We start from the raw sequence: 19,237 nt of genomic DNA, 5'->3' as shown, positions 1-19,237 counted from the left end.
TACTAGCAGAATCATGAGTATTAACCCCCCGCTCCTCCGCCCCCAAATCCCAGTAACATGTAGCCACTAACCAATGAAAGGTTAACACCAGTGGGCTGACAGTACAAGTAATCAAAGTTCAGGAACTACTGTTCCTCTTCCCCCCAACCCCGACACACACAGTACCCAAACTGGTGACAATGATGCACTTGACATCCATTGAGAAGAAACAGTTGCAGTTCCTTGTTGCAAGGGTGCCTATTGCCTACCACTTCAGATAGCAGCAGCGGCAGAAGCATTGCTCCTTGCTTGCTTGCCTGCCTGCCTTCCCTCACAAGACATCAGCAGATGAAGTGAATTTTTAGGGAGATAAACAGAGGTCCCTACTGCAAAGGCGTGAGGATATTTTGAATCCCAAAGACTAATCTTTGTTCAGATGCAAAGACCGCTTCAAGCAGAATCGATTCTCTTAAGGCTTGAATGGGCCTTACCAGGAAAGAAGAGTGTGTATGCGCTTGTCTCTGAGTAAAAAGAAGAACAGGAGTACCTGTGGCACCTTAGAGACTAACAAATTTATTGGAGCATAAGCTTTCGTGGACTACAGCCCACTTCTTCGGATGCATATAGAATGTGGGCTGTAGTCCACGAAAGCTTATGCTCTAATAAATTTGTTAGTCTCTAAGGTGCCACAAGTACTCCTGTTCTTCTTTTTGCGGATACAGACTAACACGGCTGTTACTCTGAAACCTGTCTCTGAGTAGTGGATTAGCTGTCACTAATTTTACTGTGTATTTCAAGTGTTCAAGATAAGACTCTGCAGTATTATGATCTATAGCAGGTCTGATTAGTAAATGAGTTCCAAATTTAAAAAAAAGCTAGATTCCTAATACTAGACTAGAATTGAGGCTTTCAAAATGAGTTAATTTACACATACTGAATTCTAGTTAGAACTTGTCTATAATACTTGGTATAAGTTATATAAACTCATTTAGCACAATTAATAGGTAATAGTTGCCCACTTAGAGTTGCACTTGCTGGTAAAGATGCTGAAATTCTGTGTTAGGATTCCCTGGTTCTTGCCTCAGCTCCACTCTGACCCTAGTCTAGGAACTGTTCACAAATTAGGGATAGCCAGTGAGCGTGCAACACACACACCATCTGTATGGCTACTGGGAATCCTCCTGAGAGGATATCCAGGCAGTTTCTATTCCTCAAGTAATGGAAAGGAGTGGAGAAGGGTTGAGAATCTGGCCCAATGTTGAGATTTTGGGATTAGCACACCAAAGTGGCAATTTAAAGATTACTCAAAGCAAGATCTATCTTGTGACACTACCATAAAATCAATCTAGTTGCAGATACCAACATCATATAGCCTCTTGTTCAACTATATTGAGATTTCTGTATTTAACAATGAAAATCTAACTGAAGTGCTAACTAGTTTTTATTCTGTTAAATATTTGGGTGTAAAATTCAATTAAATGAAAAGTGCATTCATTATAGCAAATTGCTATAGCATATGGATCCAAGGGCTATAAATAAAATATGTTGCTGATTACTTTCTAAGATAGCTCAATTGTATCTAATACATTTAAACGTTCTATCCCATAATTCTAATATTTGTTGCCATTATAGCTACAGTGTGGGTGGAAAAAGCTAAACCAGAAAAGAGCAGATCTAAGTGTAAGCTACTTTGCATATTGTCAATTGACTATAAATTACACCAGTCTTTGACTCAACAAAACAGCATTGGAACTACATAGTTCAGGTAAGAGATTGTCAGAGAAAGCAATATGTATTTGAAAATATATAGCATTATGGCTTGAATAAATATCAATCAAAACTGATGTAAACAACTTCAGTCAGCTATTTAATGAGTACTTCAAATAGTCTATTTGTAATGTGTATTTAGAATTACCCATTGTTTGATAAAATAAGTTACACTGGCAGGTAAGAATCTAAAATATTAACTTTAAAACTTTTAATTTTCAATGCAAAATTCTGATATTTTACAGACATTTTGAGCAGCCTGAAAATTCTGTTTCCTTGGATTACTTGAGAATTTTCTCCATCTCAAAACAGGTGAGTCTCTATAGCAATGAAACAATTTTCATGCTCTTTGATTTTGTATTTGTCTTGGACGTTAGGATGGCAGATAGTGTTTTGTGTAATCCTGTTGTGCAGCAAAAGTGTTAGTGCCATCCAGCCAATGCTATGAATTTCTGATTTTTTTCATTTTTTTGCTATACAGTGCACATGTAGATTTTATCTTAGGGTAATATTTAACATTCACATGTCAGTAGAATATAATCAAAGAAAATAATTCATTTTCTTCTAATATTAACAAAAGGAACAATCACCATTTGCTGGTTTGAATTTATCTATAATAGCTATATGTTCACCTCAGATTTTCCCTCATGTATAGCAAGTTAATTTGTCTTCTGTCACTGAACATGAATTTGTGTGTTCAGTGCATGTTTCTGCTACAAGCTAGCCTATGAAAGCATCTGTTCTAGAACATATTTGATTTTCTCTTTTGGAGAGCTTTTGGTGAATATGGATTCTCAAGTCAGTGAAAGTTTTAGTAAAATCAAAACTGAATTAAAACAGTAGTTGTGACTGGATACACAAATATTTTGATTGAACATGACTTTACACATGGGAATAATGTGCACTTGGGATCTGAAGATAGGCCCAAACTTTGGTCACACAATTCCCTCCCTTTTGAGTATGGAGGGTGTGAAAGTATTAGAAAATCTGCTAAAATAGCCCCAATTCATTGTGAAGGAGTTGACTCAATGGTGCCATTCCCTCTGTCAGGTAGCAGACATCCCTCTGTGTAAACACTGAACACCCAGTGCTTGGCAATTTTTTTTTAATGAGTAATGGAAGTAGGGCATTTCCAGTAATGCTTTTTAGTTCTCCTGCCTCTTTTCCCTTAGAGGGCATGATGGAACCTGACTACTTTAGATGGTGAAACCTTGATGACGTGGGGGTGGAAGGTAGCAAAAGGAAATCAGGCTGGTCGCTATACAGGCAAGGATTGCATACAGTCACTGAAAACAAATAGTGGTGGTATGAATTTGCAGCTAATTTTTTTTAAATGGTAGCTTTGTTAGAAAAACTACTGGAGGGCTGAGGTTAAACTACTCTTATAGTGCCTTGATAATCCGTAGAAGTACAATATAACTTCGTATTAGAGAGACGATTTTACTGTCTCTCTCAAACTTCCAAGTGTGATTTGAATAGTTAAATACAAATCCTGAACAATTAATTCTGTCATATCTGCTGTCAGGCAGATGTAGAGAGAGTATGTGGTCCTCTAATGGGCCATCGTGAATTGAAGGGAGTGCGGCTCTAAGCAATACTCCAAAGGGAAGTTCATTCACTTATGGTAGAAACCCCTGTCCCTAATAAAACTAACAAACAAACATTTTTACAACTGGAATGTAATCTGAATAACTTTCTTTAGCATTGTTTAATACTGGCTATTAAGATGATCCTCAAATAATCCCGTATCAATTGGGGGGGGAGATGATGCCGACTCTGCAAAACAGTCCTGGGTACAGGAATCCATAAGGAATCCCCTTCAGAGGAGACATGTGGAACCAGTGTGTCACTTTACAGACGCAAAAATAAGATTGAGGTCCCTGCACAAAGGAGTTTTCAATCTAATTGCAACATAATACAGTGAGTGAAACCATCAAACGTAGGTGAAAAGACAAAATAAGGGGAGATTTTAAAACTCTTGATGAATGTTTTGTTTGATTCAGTGAAGGTTACAGGCACTTGAGTGGTAATGTTTTTTTGGGGGAATAATGGGATGGAGAGGCTGTTTACTTTGCCAATGCGTGATGGGTGTATGGCAGTGCCTGTCTCTCTCTGAGTGGCAGAATGCTAACTGAAAGTGGTGAGGGTTGAAGAGGGAATTGAAGGAGATTGAGGTCACTAGAGGCACAGGAGGAAGGAACAAGAATTCAGCCAGTTTTATTTTATATAATGCCAGCTATAAGTATTTTTTGTCAATTTCAGACTGAGCTGGACATATGTTTGGAAATGAAGAGGATCTGGTGTTACAAATGCCAAGTAAATTAGCTTAATTGTGGTTTCCTTTAGGAGGCTGAAGGGATTACTTTATCTTTAGCCAGTGCTTAGTAAATTTCTATAGCATATGCTGGTGATTATGCACTTTTGTGTGTATGTGAAGGATGCTATTCAAATAGGACATCATTACACACCATGTGGCAACCTCCCACACCATTCGATAATATCATAAATGCATTAAAATCCCTCCTTCTGGAAAATTATTATTTATAATTTGTATTATTGTAGCACCTAGTCATGGACTAGGACCCCATTGTGTTAGGCGCTGTACAAATACAGAACAAAAAGACAATTCCTGCCCCAAATAGTTTACTGTCTATGCCAGTAATAGAACCTAACCCATTTAAGTAGTTGTAGTGTATGAATCATTCAATTAATATGCAAATATACATTTCCAGGTTAAACACAAAACTCAATGGATAGTAAAAGCTACTGTAACTTCATGGACAAGTTGTCCATCTACGACTCTCAACATGTACAACTGACTAGGCCTTTCGGTGGGGACCCTTTTGTCACGTTTCATGTGTACCCTGAGACACCTACCCAGTTCACTTGCTCTGAGGATTTGCCACTACTTCCTTTTACATCTGAGGAGTTGATCACAGAGAACTTCTATACTGATCCTTGCAACTTTCCTTACCAAGCGGCCCAGGCTAATTATGGCAGAGGTGACTATTCTTATGGACCAGCTTTCATCAGAAAGAGGAATGAAAGGGAAAGGCAGAGGGTTAAGTGTGTCAACGAAGGATACGCCAAACTCCGACGTCACCTGCCTGAGGAATACTTAGAGAAACGGCTCAGCAAAGTAGAAACACTTCGAGCTGCAATAAAATACATTCACCATCTACAATCTGTTCTGTACAGTGATTCTGCAGTGACAGAGAAGAATAACCTGGAACTGGGCCATACTTCCAAGGCAATTGCCAGAGAGATCCAGTTTTGAGGACTATCTGAACTGCTCCAGGGAAGAAAAATAATCACAGCTGAGGCTAACAACAATCACTTTATTGGTGACACAAATATTTCTGTGAAACTGACACATTTTATGAACTGTACAAGGCACACATCTCTACCAGTCTACTGGGGAAAGAGTTTAAATTAACCTACAGGGGATTACACTGAGATGAGAAATACTAATCTACAGGAAAATTAAATGTAAACTCTTTTAGTTAGTTCATGGAAAATAGAAAAAAATCCTTTAACTTTGTTAGTTGGAAACCGAAAGTATGACTATATATCATTTTTCAGAAAGGAGCAAATGTATATGCCATCTCAGTCTGCACATTTTAAATAAAGTGTAACCTTCTCACGGATGGGGCTCAGCTTCTGTTAATTTTCAGGGATGTTTCATTTTCTGTTCATTTTCACACCTCCCCAAAGAATCTCTGCCCTAATTGCTGCTCTCTTCCTCAAAATACACAGGACAATTTTTCCCCCCAAGTTGCTTGTGTATTGGCCTAGTGGATATAGCCCACGACTGGGACTCCAGTTCTGCCACAGGCCCGCTGGGTGAACCTCAGCAAGTCAGTGCCCCCCTCTGTGCCTCAGTTTCCTCAATTGTAAAATGAGAATATTGACCTTTTAAAACACTCAGATCTACTCATGTAAAGTATTATAAAAGTGAAGTATTATTATTTTATTATTAAAAAGGGGTAAAAACACTTTCCAAAATATAGTTACCTGAATGTGGAAAAATGCAACATTTTTGGAAATGCAGCTTTATCCTTTTGTTAACCAATTATTTTTTGTACTTGAACCCTGGAACTCTTATTTTGGTTGTAAACCCCTTTTTTCCTGGCCAAATTCCAGTCTGTGAGCCAGATTCCATCACCCATACTGTCAGTGAGCTTAGTTCATGAGTTATCTTGTTGAAAAGCACTGAATATGGATTTACTTACTAACATAGTAAGATACTACTCCGAGGAGGGGTGGCAGAATCTGGCCCTGGGGAGTGACATCCTGCAAGCCTATATGCCTCTGCACTTTCACTGGGATAATGTTTTCTTTACTTCTTGTCCTAAATTGTTGCTCTGCACTCTTAAATAACTGACAGTTTCACCCTACAGCTAGCTGCATTTCAGCAAAGTTTTCTAGTTAGGGCCTACTCACATGAGAGTGATGGGGAAGATTTGCAAAGAGCTTTGATATCCCTTAGGTTGAAAGGTGCTATATTATTTATAGTCCTATTTTATTAATATTCAATAAAAAGGCTCTCCACATGCCATAAGGAGAGCAACTGCAACGTGGATGCAGCAAAGTACTGAGGAAAAAGGCATTAGCATCTGATAATCTAAACCAGATGTGGCTTTTCCTTTAGGCCCAGCAGTCATGTGTACACTACTGGGTTTATGGAAGCAAAAAGCTATTTTTACCATGACACAGAAAAGGAACATTAGTCTACTAATCACTATTTGCAGTACTATCCCTTTAAGCGTGGGGCAGGTCTCTAGTGCACACATGCACATGTATCTCTCTCCATTCTAGCTGAAGTCTTGAAATCTACACCATTGTTTTTGAAGGCTTAAAAGTTTTGTTGCTGCTACAGCCCATATTGGATCTGGTAATGACCAAGTTGTCTTTGCTCTTTTCTGAGTGAAAACAACGCTTTAAGGCCTAGAGTTTCAAAAATAGGATCTTCAAGTTCAGGTTCCTGAGTAAGTGGCCTGATTTTCAAAACATTGGAGCACCAGCATGCCCCAGTGACTTCATGCCTGAGTTCCTCAGGAGGAGGAAGACAGCATGACTATTTTCCAAGCTTTTGGACAATAGGATTGTAAGGTCAGAGGTAATTCTGCTAGTCATCCAGTTGTTTTAAATTAATTTCCTTAGGACAATCATCTGGTTAAAAGACTATGAAATACAACTCTGATGAAACAGATGGGAAATAGAATTTTTTTACATTCATAATTCATGCAGCAAACCCAGAGGTGCCAGGGCTATGAACTGCCAAGCCTAGAGGTGCCGGGGCTCAGCCCTGGCCCAAATTAAGTACTGGATTTCATATGTGTAGTGGATGAACGTAAAAAACTCCAGCAGAGGAGCAATGAAATGCCCTTGCAACAATTCATTAAAGCTATGGAAGTGGAGACAGATCTAGAGGTCAGAGCAGGGATCAACAATCAGGAAGATTCCTAGATATTATTCCAGGTTAAGAAATCTCTCTGTACTCACCTGAAAATGGGAGAGGCAATATCGTTCAGTATTGTTCCCTTGACTGGAAATCAGGGTTATGTTCCAGGCTCTGCCATTGACCTTCTGAGTGACCTTCGGACTGAAAGCTCTGTGGGGCAGTGAATATCTCTGATACGTTTTTGTACGCTGTCTAGCACAATGAGGCTGGGGTCTCTAGGTGCTACTGCAATACAAATAAAAATAAATCACTTCACCTATCTGTGTCTCCTCTGACCCCTTATCTGTCTAGTCTAGGCTGTGAGCTCTTAGGGGTAGGAACTCCCTCCCACTGTTTATATAGTGCCTAGCACAATGGGGCCCTGATCTTCTTTGGGGCTTTGAGGTGCTACTGTAATACACAGCCTATTGTATTATTATCTACTGAGTAGATGGATGTGAGATTTAATGACTTCATGTTTGTAAAGTGATGTGACACCAGCTCAACCACTTCCCTTTTGCCCTAACTGCATAGCAGCACTTTTGTTACCTCATATGGGGGCTTTTTATTTTAATCCCGCAGGTTCATGTGAGCCTGTCTTGGTCAATAACATTGTGTTTGATCATTCAAGGGTGCAAAATAGACTGTATATGCACAATGCATTCCTACACTCTAACCCCACCACGGTAAATGATACTTTGATCGAATGGATTATGTCTGTCACATGTAAAATCGAATGGATATGTATTAGACAGATGATCATCTATGGGAGTATCGTTCCTTTGGCTGTTAACTGAAACACTCATGTACGTGCATGTGTCGCTTTCTTCAACACAGTCACTTCCTGTTGGTAATGAATCTATGGCAACCAGCTTAGTAACTGGAAACACTAGCAACAAACGACTTTTCACACCAAACAGGCAAAAGGGCAGGATTTCTGAAGTCAGGCCAGGTGTGGGATGACAAGATTGGGCACTCTCAATATCTGGTAAGTTCAATATACTCAGTTTCCAGAACTACTGTATCGAAGTAATTGAAGCTGCTCAGTAAACATAATATAATTTTATACAAGTCACCTTTGTCTTTGCTCTCCTCTACCCATGCTGTATCTGTTCTGTGGATAAGAAGGGACTTTGCTTTTCAGGACTGTCTGGCCAATATCTTTCCCAAGAACTAAATTCACTTCAAAAAAAATTTTAAATGTTAAATTAAAAATAAAATTAATTTGAAATCAACACAAAGTCTAACTTTACATTAATTATTTCATTAATCTTTGTGTGTAAGAATCAGTATGTTTGTAAAGTAATATCCTTGACATTATTTGCTCATTTGCAGACACAAGTTTTGCAGAGATTATTACAATAATTGTTGCAATTTATGATCCTGTTGGGTGTTTATGTAAAACGCTGGTTTGTTAAATAAGAATTTTCTGAAATCTGACCATATTTATCAAAAGAGTAGCCAGATGATAGTCTTTTATTCCAGAGAAGATGAGAGAGTAAAATCCACAGGTAACATTTTTCAAATGCAGCTAAATACCATAGGAGCCTAAATTCCATTTGCAAATGTAGTTTAGGAGCATAGTCCCATTGACTTTCAGTTTGAAAATTGACCCCATGTATAAATATTTTAAAGTAATATAAAAAAATCTAGTTAGAATAGAAGTGTCCTGCCAAATCTTGCCCAGGTGACAAGGTAGCTATTGCATTGTAAATCTTAACATGACAGCCACAGAATAGTTATCTTTTTCTTCACTTGTCAAATGTGAGCATGATTTCCTTCTCTTCCTAAAAGCATAACCTGTCATCATAAAACATGACAGAACAGCTGCAAGATCAAATTATTTCCCCTTAAATTCATCACTATAACACGAGTATCAGGCAACATTAATCTAGTGCTACATTCAAAAGCTGTCTTCGAGCTCATTCAGCTATATCGGCTCCAGCTGCGATTTTTGTCATAGCTCATAAAATATGTAGGATTGGGATGGGACAGGATGCAGATGGGAATCATTTTAGGAAGAATGAAGGTGCAGCAGGTGATGCTGTTGATTCCCTAGGTTGCATAACCATGAGTCTCTCAGTGGTGTTCGAGGGCACTGTCCTATGGAGGACTTGATTTAAAATAGAAAATTCCCAAAGACTTTTCTAGTTTATTTAATGTTGCTAAGATGCCGATCACCTTATGTAAAAGTCTGATTCAAAGTCTGTTGAAGTGAGTGGAAAGGCTCTTATTGACATCAGTGGGTTGTGGATAGTATAGGGGTGTTAACCACACTGACTTCTGGCCAAATTCAAGTCTGGTGAATTACATTCCACCCACCTAAATCCGTCCTGTAATTTCAACTGAATACCTTAATCTTCAGGTCCTGTTGCTCTGTACTGCTAAACAGTTATTATATTTCACACCAGAAGTGGCTGCATTTCAGTGGTAGGCAAAGTTTTGATTTATTTTCTTATGTAAAACTCCATTAATAAATGTTTTAAAGTCCTTTGGGATCCACTAGAAAATGTAAGTTGTCATTATCATCATTTAACTTGTATATTTGCTTAAAACCTGGTATGCTGTGTTTGTTCATCTCAAACACCAAATTATCACAATTCTATTTTGTAGGTAACTGCTTATGAGGGAATGGAGAATCCAGGGAGATCCTTGTTTACAGAGCACAAGTACTGCAGAGCAATGACAGCACTAGATAAACTCTCATGCAGCAACTTCCTAACTAATATCGATCCCTTCTCTAGTGGCTCTTTCATAGTCCATCCTACTTGGGTTACCAGACCTTTCATCCCCCAAAGGTAACAAAAAGTTCTTGCTTGTGTCTGTCATTTGCTTTGCAACACTGTTGATTGAAAACAAGCTATGAAGTAAGCCCACATACTAAAGAAATGCTCTCTGAGATAGGCCTATTGGTGCCAGCTGTTCTTTACAAACAACTCCTTTCTCAGATTTGACAAACTCACTACACTTAATACATCCCTTTCATGGTATTTTTCCATGAAAGGTAGCATGTAAGGTCTCTACTGAAAGCTTGTAACTTATCAATACTCATCATCATCGTTAGATGTGTGTACAGGTAATATTTAAGGAATAATTTAACAATATTGAAAACTGTTGTAGGGTCTTAAAGTTAGTCACCAGGGAATTGTATAACAGGGTAATAGTCCACTTGAGTGGGAGGGAGTTGTCATCCCTCCCTGGTAGGCTGGTGATGTAATACAAGGTTCAATTGTCTAACCATGCCCTATCCTAGAACAGTCATTGGAAAACCATCAAAGCCAACTGCAAACAATCAAAACCACTTGAGGTAAAAAGAACCATTACAACAGACAGGGGATTGCCCTCTCTGTGAATAAAGACGAGACTGATTCAGTATAACACAGGATGGAAAAAGACTCCTTGTATCCATTCATTGAGGAGACATGTTGTTGAATGGGGGGCAGGTTTAATGAAAATTGGATCCTGGTTCCTGTGATGCCAGCCAGAGACTGAACTGTGGGGGAGGGAGGGAACCTACTTTATTAGCTAGGAAAAGTAACTATTAATAAAGTGTAGGCCCTAGTTTGCATTTTATGATTTGTTTTATATTGTAACTAGATGTTTCCATCACTGTCTCTTGTTTCTAGTGTAGTCTCTCTTCTTTTGTTTTATCATAAGTGCAGTACATTATACAGAAGTGGTGATTTAGGGTAAAAGTGGTAAACTGGAGCACACTGCTCCTTTGAGGGCAAAGGAGCTGGAATTTCTGAGAGTAGCCAGTACAGAGTCTGGATATCACAGGGGAATGCTTCAAGGGGACTCGGGACACCTCTTGTTAACCTGATCTTAAGGGCAATTAGAGGCTAGTTTCACTTCTAGCATAAGTTAGAGCAACTACTGCTGTAGGTTATACCAAACCAGGATCACAGTGTGATCCTACCACAACCACCAAACACCCTCCCCCACAGTGGTGTGAGGCTGAGAGGAACTGCCGGAGTCAGTTATGCTGGAGTTATGCAAGCAAAGGATTCTCCTACATGGGCAAATCCTCAGCCAGCTCCTTCTGCCTGCTTTGCACCATAGGAGTGGAACAAAACAGGTCCACTAGGGCCCTGGATCTGGCCCTTGAAGGTTAATAGAGTGTCTTAATTTGACTCATGGAAGCTGTTTGCTCTCACCACTAACCCATTTTCTTTTTATTCAAGGTGCTCATGGATCGGCCACTGTCCCCATTTCCCTGACACAGCATATAAGCATATGAAGGTGTGGAAAAAATCAGTGGACATTGCTCATGTTCCTGTTCTAGCAAGAAGGGAATCTGATGGGTTTTATTATCTTGGTACAATAAAACAGGAAATAGAGGCAAGTAATTATTGGCTCACCTATCTTGTGTAGATATTCTTAATTTACTGTGTGCCTCCATTACAGTGAGATCTGTTCATTGTTGAAAGTCACCTGGATCACACAGTGGACTCCCCCAGAAGAGAGTCACTAAGGGTCAAATTCATGGATTGCAGAATGCCCCCCAGTAGCACCTCTCCGCCACTTGAACCCCTGCTGTGGGTGGAACTGGGTTGGGGGGGGGTGCAAAGGCAGATCAGCTTTGCAGTGGGGTCTGTGCATCATACAGGGTTTCTGTCAGTTCTGATATAGGCTGTTGCATGAAATCAGGAGGCAAGTCACAAACAGAGCATCTGCATTTGTGATTATACCGTTCCAGTGGATTAAAGACCATGTATAGGGGCAGTAGTGTCCAGTGGTCCTGCCCATCCTACTGTACCTATTGATTAATGGCATACTGTATGAGTCTGCTCAGCATAACAAAGGTATGGGCTGAGATGACACCTGTATGCAGCCTCTATAGCTCACATTCAGCAGTCTCTATGCCTCCTTTGCTGTGCCTTCTCTTCCTGATGTCAGACTTTCTGGCAGCTATTCTAGTCTGCATGAGGGACTGTTGGCTTGTGGAAAGTCGGGGCATGCCCCTTGTTCAGAAAACAAGGTAGCTGCTTGTGAGATAAGGACTACTAGACTGATCTCTTTAGGGAAGCGCCCATTGTAACACTTTGCCTTCCCATTCTTCCACCAGCGCTTATGTTTTTTTGGAACTTCGTTTTGCCCCAGTTGGACCCATCCTGCAAGGTTGCAAGAAGCCTTGGCTCCTGCTGCGAGTCAGGGCTCTCAGCACCTTGCAGGGACCGGCTCTTTGTTTCTGAGCCAGTCATGCTGGGCACTGAGCCATGTTTAGATGAATTTTGTGGTGTTATGGCCAGCGCCCCACCTACTGTTGTGAATAGACAGATAAACATCGATACTGCTGGAAAACTGTTAATGTGTTATGTATACACTTATGGCTTTATTCCTCTGCAAACCAAGGCACAGCATGTCTTTTCAGAGACACTAGTGAATGCTTTAATTCATTAAGTTGTTAGTACTTAAAACTTTACAGAAAAAAGGGACTATTCTTTTTGAAGAGCAGGGGAGTGGCTTGCTTCACTTGCTGATGCAAAGCTCCTTAACTGTTTTCTAAAAGATAAAATGCCTGGTTACCCAGTAGGTAATAGGAAAGGATTCATGAGTGAATAGAGAACAGCTCTGAACTGCCTTCAGATACTTTGTCACCATCTATGTACAGGGTAGCTTGTGAAATCGGCAGCATCACATGAATTACAGCTGGGCACATAATCTCAGGCCTGTAGTGTCTTTTGCAGTGGAGAAAATACAGGTCTTAGTTGAAGTGGATATGGGGACGTATTTTACTGAGGCTGCTGAACACAAACATCCCCCTGTAGTTCTTTACAGTTCTCTAGATGAGAGACTAACACAACATGGGCTGCTTACTGTCACCATTCCTGCTGTCCTAGAGTTCAGGTCTAGTCTAAGCTGCCATGGAAGGGACTGCTGACTGCAGTACGAGGCCTTATATTATGTATTACATGCTGGGCTTCCTCATAATTATGTTTTGTTCCTGGTAACAGGGCGAGAGAGGAACTTTCCTGGTAGAGTTCGACAAACCACCTGCATCAGGTGACAAGTACTCGGTATGTGTGCAAAACACATCCAGGGATGACATCCTTGAATATGTCAATGGAATGAGGCACTCCATACTCCCTGGAGACAAAGTGCTGGCACCCTGGGAACCAGACCTGCTCAGATACGGCCCTGGAACCATCCTACTGGGCATTGAAACACGGGATTCCCTGAGAGGTAAGAAGGGATCCCCTGAAGTGGTAAGAATGAACACTATTTTTGGTATTGCTACTGTAGCAGAAGCATCAGTGCAACTTGCAATGTTTATTTTAAAAATGTATACAGGTTGCAAGGGATGTAGTGGGAACTAGTAACGGATTCCTAGAAAGTGCTCCTTAGCAATACCTTGAGTGTGAGAGTTAACTTCTAGATTGATCTACCTTTTATTAAGAAAACTGACTTTAAATTTGCACCTTCGCTATCCACTATGTCTAGTCTTTGAGCAGTTATTCAATTTAACTTCCTACTGAAACAAGGGCACCAGCTGTGGGGGTAAGGATAACATGTTCATTTCCTGAGACTTGATGCACAGGGAAGCCCTGTTTTCAAATGGGGTAGTGTTAAGAATATGGCTTATATTAGAATGCTCAGATCAGCACTGGATTATTTATGCAGTGGATTAAATTGCTAAGACAAGTTAAGATGCTAGTATTTCCCAACCAGAGTGGTACTGTCTAATGGTATCTTACCTTTTTCTTTTCAATAGCTTCAGAGGATGAAGAAATCATGGTCTATTTTTGGAATGACAAGAAAGTGAAAGTACCACTAGGTGTGGCCTTATGGATTCCACCAGACATGTGGGAAAGGATAGTAGAGATGATTCACATGCCCTTCACCAGCAGATTAAAGTTTATGAACTCCCCCATCCCCACTAGCTCTTACACTTCTACTTGCAGATGTCTAAGAGCCCCCATCCATTCATGTGCTTCAGATGATGGGCTGAGTAAGTACAGGTGGCCGTGGCCATGCCCATTAATCTGCCCCCCTTTCCATGGTCACTGTCACAGTATATGCTGTTCACCAGTCCATGTGGGATGCATCTGCTGCTCCCATCCCAAATTCAATGCCTGGTGGCCTCTATTATCCACATCTTTGCTCCCTCAAAGAAGCACTAAACAGCAAGAGTCCAATAACAAGCCTACTGCACAACTTCTAGAATTGGAAAGTCCAAAGGAAAATGAACCAGCAGCAGCTACTGCTTCTGCTTCTTCCTCCTCCTCCTCCTCCTCCTCTGATTTAGAAAGTGAGGAGGAGACGTGCCTAACGAAGAGCACGGTGGTGGATAGTGCTGTTAATACAGATTCCAGCCTTTTCAAAAAACCCAAACTGAAAGATGCTGCAAGACCTGAGTGGAAGTATTGGAAGAGAAGCCACGCCAAGTCACATCCTAGGAATCCAGGTATAGTTCATCTCTTTCCTTGGTTACTTGTCAACAGGTGCTTCTTCACTTAAAGCATTCTATGAGCCTCTTCAGTCTGGCACTGTATCTCACTTGAATGCAGGCCTATATCTCTGCTAGCAGTGACACAGATGTACTTGTAAATGTCTAACTTACCTTATTTCAACATTGGTAGACAAACTGTGTGTATGATGCAGAGAAAGCAGAAAACACATCTGACAATCAATATGCCATTAATCCTTTAACTACTACCTAGAATTTAAAATAGATTAAATAAATTCATAAATCTGAAATTCATAAAAATTTTATTTTGTAACCCCACTCCCCTTTTTAAAAAGCAAAGCAAAACTTTGTATTGGGGCCTAAACCAGGCAGCAGTTAAAAATCCCTCTAATTAATTTCTATAAATGCAAAATCTGCACCAAGTTTTGCCCTCTTCATCACATGTAAGGGTTCCTCTTTCCATACTTTATCCAGTGGAAAACCATGCAAAAATGGAATCATTCAGGAACACACACACACACCCCTCTAAATTCCTGATCTTCCCCCCAATCCTGCCACATTTTTCATGGTGCCATCCACACAATTTACTTTTACGTTAGGAACGGATATCCAGAACCAGAAATCATGCACCTACAAGAGTTCCTTTTAGGTTAAATTGCACTTTCCTTTTCAAATGACTACCATTTTTAATCTTTAATGTAAATGTAAGATTATGCACATTAAATACAGTATCTATATCCCCAGAAATCAGCATTCCCAGCAGCAAGTGTACAAAGGGGAAAGCAGAATCCAGAACCATTTTCTCCTTGGACATGTACCCTATTGCACCAACCAACCAGAGTGCAATGTTTGAAACTATTGAACAGTCTCCGAGAAGACATCTCACACTGAAAGATGTCTTAATCCACCATGATTTCAAGCCATCACTGGGGGTAAGTAATCTATGGTGAAACAGTATTATAATTAGGTACTTTGGTTCTTTAAATTGAAGATGTTGTTCTGGATATCAGCTGAAGAAGCAAATGGCCCTGAAGTTCCCTGTTGCCTGCTAAACATCTCCTCCCCCTCCCAAGCCCCATATCTGTGTTGGGGAGAGAGCTCCTCTTCCAATTCAAGACACAGCTGGGCAGGATCTGAAGCCATCTTACACAGTTCAAAAAACTAAAACTTGGCATGTAACTAGATGGTGATTCAATGGAGCTTGTAACCTTGGAGACTGATCCAACGCCCACTGAAGTCATGGGAGCTGGATTAGGGCCTTAGGAAGGTAAGAAACTCCTATAGGATGCTTGATCCTGGGAATGGATGGCTCTGAAATTCAGGAGTAATAGAATCCAAGCAAGGACTCTCCTCCCTTCTACTTCTCCTAATGCAGCTCTGCACCAGGCTCACTCTATGGAGGGCATTTTATACTGCCCCAAAGCCTGATGCTTGTGGGTATTTTTCTAGAAATCAGTCCCTAGATCAGCTTCTGAAAGAATTTCTCCTCCCTCCCCCCTCAAAATAGCAGACAATTTAGAGAGAATACTGCTCTAAAGTTCTGCTAGAGGATACAAAATGCATAAACTGAGTCAGAGGAAAGAGGACTAAAGTCCTAGTTTTCATGCTTCATTTTTCCCAGCCACAGGCCCCTCCTTTTTTAGAGAAACTTGGAGAAAATCAAATAGAACATGAACGCCAGAGAAAAGCCTGCATGGAGCAAAAAAGGAAGAAAAAAATCCAACAACAGAAGTGGGAGTGTGAAAGAGAACAGCAGGCTGAAGAGAAGTACTACACTGCACAGGAACACCGGAGGTACATCACACAGGTCAAGTATTAGCTACTCTGCATCTTCCCTCTTGGACTTTGACTACAGAGTAAAGTATTGTGCACACTAAACTTATATGATTTTGGTTTTCAAAGGACAAAGCTCTTTCTACTGGTATGTATTCCTTAGAACTGAAACATCTTGGAATATCTGTTCTACACACACTAGTGTTTTAATTCCCAGTGAAGAGCTCCTAATAGAAAACATGCACAGTAATTTCAGCTATTTGAGCAGAATGAGTGTCTAGTTTAAATTAGCAATAAATGTCCACATTGTGCTCTGTTGTAACTGATTTATACCTTTTTTAGGAAACCGCTGTTCGTAAACTTCTTTGAAACAAGTACAAAACTTCAGGCATACAGTACATTAATGGTTAGGTCATGTCAGATACCTGTTTCTACCAATTTTGGAATAAGTGACTAAGAAGTCATATCCCGCTGGACAGGGCTTGAACACAAACCCTTAGGTCACACACAATTTTTACTAAAGTCAATAGCTTTGGATGTGGGAGGACTGCAGCGTTAGGCCCTGTATGTTTCTAAAGACTATGAAGAGACTGAGTTGCATCTGTAGTGGGCCATCCTGTTCCCTGTAGTACTGGTGGCAGTAACAGAAGGGACGTTCCTTCTCTGACTGATTAAAGATTTAAAGGGTTGACTCAATAGGACATTCCCCAAAAGACACAGGCCCAATTTAATGTCCAACTAATGTTGTGAGACCAAGTTACAATGTGACTGTCCCTAAACACAGTTAAAGCACAGTTCTATCTTGTACTCTAGATGGAGCCTTAAACTACTTGACCATATCCTTTATGAACATACAACTGTAAGAGCCAACTAAAACTTCAGGGTGGGTTTTCAAAAGTGCTCAGCTTTGGCCTAACTTTGCTCCCACGGACATGAATAATGAAAGTCCCACTGAGTGCTTCTGAAACTCTATCCTAAGGTTTATTATTTTAAAACATTTATATTCCATTGAAGAGTTTATACACATGTAAAACTGCTTCCACTGGGAAAGCTACACCAGGTAAGTCTATTTATTTTGAGGATAGGAGAAGAGCAGACAAAAACACTTGTTCTTTTCAGAACAATGCTTAACTCACTGGGTTTTTCTTCTCCAGGAACAAGAAGCTGCAGCATTTCGAGAATGAAGATAAGAAGGTAAAAGAACAAGACAGAAAGCAGAATCAGACAATGAAAACAAAGCAAGTTACACAGCAGAGGACAAACCTGAAGATGCAGACTATGGCAGAGGAGGACAGGCAGAAAGGACAGCAAAGACTAGCTCATCTGCAACAAGTCAAAGAGACACATGATCAGAGGGAATTTAATAAGTGTATAGCTGAAGAAATTAAAGAGAAACAATCTCAGGTAAACTACCCATCTATATAGGGTTATTTTTATACAGGGAATAAAGTGTGCTCTAATGACCTTCGCCTCTCCTTTAAATAAACAAAATCTGTAGGTAGCCAGAATAGCTTTATGGATAGTAGCCCCACCTTAACCAATTGAAACAAATTCCATTTAGATGGAAATGAGGCAAGTACCTTCACTCTCCTGTCCAGGGGAAGTGTGTCTTTCCATATTAAGTTCCCACTGTGCTGGACTAGAAGCCAACACTCTTGGGGAGAGAGGAACAACAAGTAATAGTACAGAAAACCTGGAAACAGAGAGCTTTAATAAGCCTCTTGTTTGTTCTCATGGTTTCAAAAAGTCTGTGGCAGGGATTTCAGCATGATGGTTTCTCTCTTGTAGGAAGCCCGAAGGAGAAGAGTGGAAACCAAGTACAAGTTAATGGCAGAAAAGATCTTTCAAGATGAAAAACAGAAGGGACAGTAACCAGACAGCACAGAACAAAGGAGATACAAACAACAAATATTTATGTAGAATCCCAACCCCTGTTATGGCTACCATATTTAAAGCTTCCCCCAAATAAAGTCTATTGGAACCTTATTAGAGTAAGCCAAGTAAAAGTTTGCATATGCATACTAAAACACATGACACCCATTTTATTCATAGGTGCCCATTCAGCAAGCTACCTGAAGCCCATGAGAAGTCCCACTGACTTCAGTGGGATTACTCATATTCTTAAATTAGGCACATGTTGAAATGCCTTGCTGAATCAGGGCCTTTAACTCCCACTTCAGTTCATTATCTTTATCAGGTGTGTACGTGTTTTGCTCAAGTGGGATTTAGCTTAATGAAAGTGAAAACTAACAGTACTGGCGAAACTTACATTTATGTAGCAATAATTGGGCTTAATTTTTTTTAACTGCAACCATGTGCATGTTTTAGTTTGAATTACAGCTCCAGTTTCTTCATTCATACCAGTATGACCAGTTATCAATTACAGTATTCTACCTGTAACACTGTAGCCCAGGGGTAGGCAACCTATGTCACGTGTGCCGAAGGCGGCACGCGAGCTGATTTTCAGTGGCACTCACACTGCCCGGGTCCTGGCCACCTGTCCAGGGGCTCTGTATTTTAATTTAATTTTAAATGAAGCTTCTTAAACATTTTAAAAACCTTGTTTACTTTACATACCACAATAGTCTAGTTATATATTATAGACTTATAGAAAGAGACTTTCTAAAAACATTAAATGTATTACTGGCACGCGAAACCTTAAATTAAAGTGAATAAATGAAGACTCGGCACACCACTTCTGAAAGGTTGCCGACCCCTGCTGTAGCCAGATCCTCAGCTGCTGTAAATTGGCATGAATTTCAATGGAGTTACATTTATTTACAGCAGTTGAGGATCCGGCTTTTTACATTCAAGCAATTATAAATATAACTTGCATGACTTTAGTTCCCAATTAAAAAAAAATG

At 40.1% G+C, this 19,237-nt stretch overlaps 2 protein-coding genes across 6 annotated transcripts; both read left to right on the top strand.

Annotated features, from left to right (window-relative positions):
• Positions 1 to 712: 712 nt before the first annotated feature.
• ASCL3 (achaete-scute family bHLH transcription factor 3) lies at positions 713 to 5,542 on the top strand. 3 transcript variants are annotated; one of them, XM_054027144.1, is made up of 2 exons: positions 713 to 1,744; positions 1,992 to 5,542. In XM_054027144.1, exon 2 carries the CDS (start codon positions 4,496 to 4,498, stop codon positions 5,021 to 5,023), a length of 528 nt encoding a protein of 175 aa, XP_053883119.1. In that variant the 5' UTR covers positions 713 to 1,744; positions 1,992 to 4,495; the 3' UTR covers positions 5,024 to 5,542. The 3 variants fall into 3 exon arrangements, with proteins under 3 accessions (XP_053883119.1, XP_053883121.1, XP_053883120.1); XM_054027146.1 differs by having other exon boundaries at positions 713 to 3,666; positions 4,009 to 5,542; XM_054027145.1 differs by having other exon boundaries at positions 713 to 4,062; positions 4,479 to 5,542.
• A 2,526-nt stretch (positions 5,543 to 8,068) lies between these two features.
• On the top strand, positions 8,069 to 19,162 carry C4H11orf16 (chromosome 4 C11orf16 homolog). Of its 3 annotated transcripts, none has more exons than XM_054025176.1 (9): positions 8,072 to 8,177; positions 9,803 to 9,987; positions 11,374 to 11,530; positions 13,147 to 13,375; positions 13,905 to 14,597; positions 15,345 to 15,532; positions 16,222 to 16,394; positions 17,528 to 17,777; positions 18,162 to 19,162. In XM_054025176.1, exons 2-9 carry the CDS (start codon positions 9,821 to 9,823, stop codon positions 18,243 to 18,245), a joined length of 1,941 nt encoding a protein of 646 aa, XP_053881151.1. In that variant the 5' UTR covers positions 8,072 to 8,177; positions 9,803 to 9,820; the 3' UTR covers positions 18,246 to 19,162. The 3 variants fall into 3 exon arrangements, with proteins under 3 accessions (XP_053881153.1, XP_053881151.1, XP_053881152.1); XM_054025177.1 differs by lacking the exon at positions 8,072 to 8,177 and adding an exon at positions 9,592 to 9,619; XM_054025178.1 differs by lacking the exon at positions 18,162 to 19,162 and having other exon boundaries at positions 8,069 to 8,177; positions 16,222 to 16,407; positions 17,528 to 17,643.
• Positions 19,163 to 19,237: the final 75 nt, after the last annotated feature.

Source organism: Malaclemys terrapin, chromosome 4 (assembly GCF_027887155.1).
Source record: "Malaclemys terrapin pileata isolate rMalTer1 chromosome 4, rMalTer1.hap1, whole genome shotgun sequence".
Classification (NCBI taxonomy): domain Eukaryota; kingdom Metazoa; phylum Chordata; order Testudines; family Emydidae; genus Malaclemys; species Malaclemys terrapin.
Note: the sequence above shows the minus strand (reverse complement) of the source record. Positions and strands in the feature narration are given on the sequence as shown.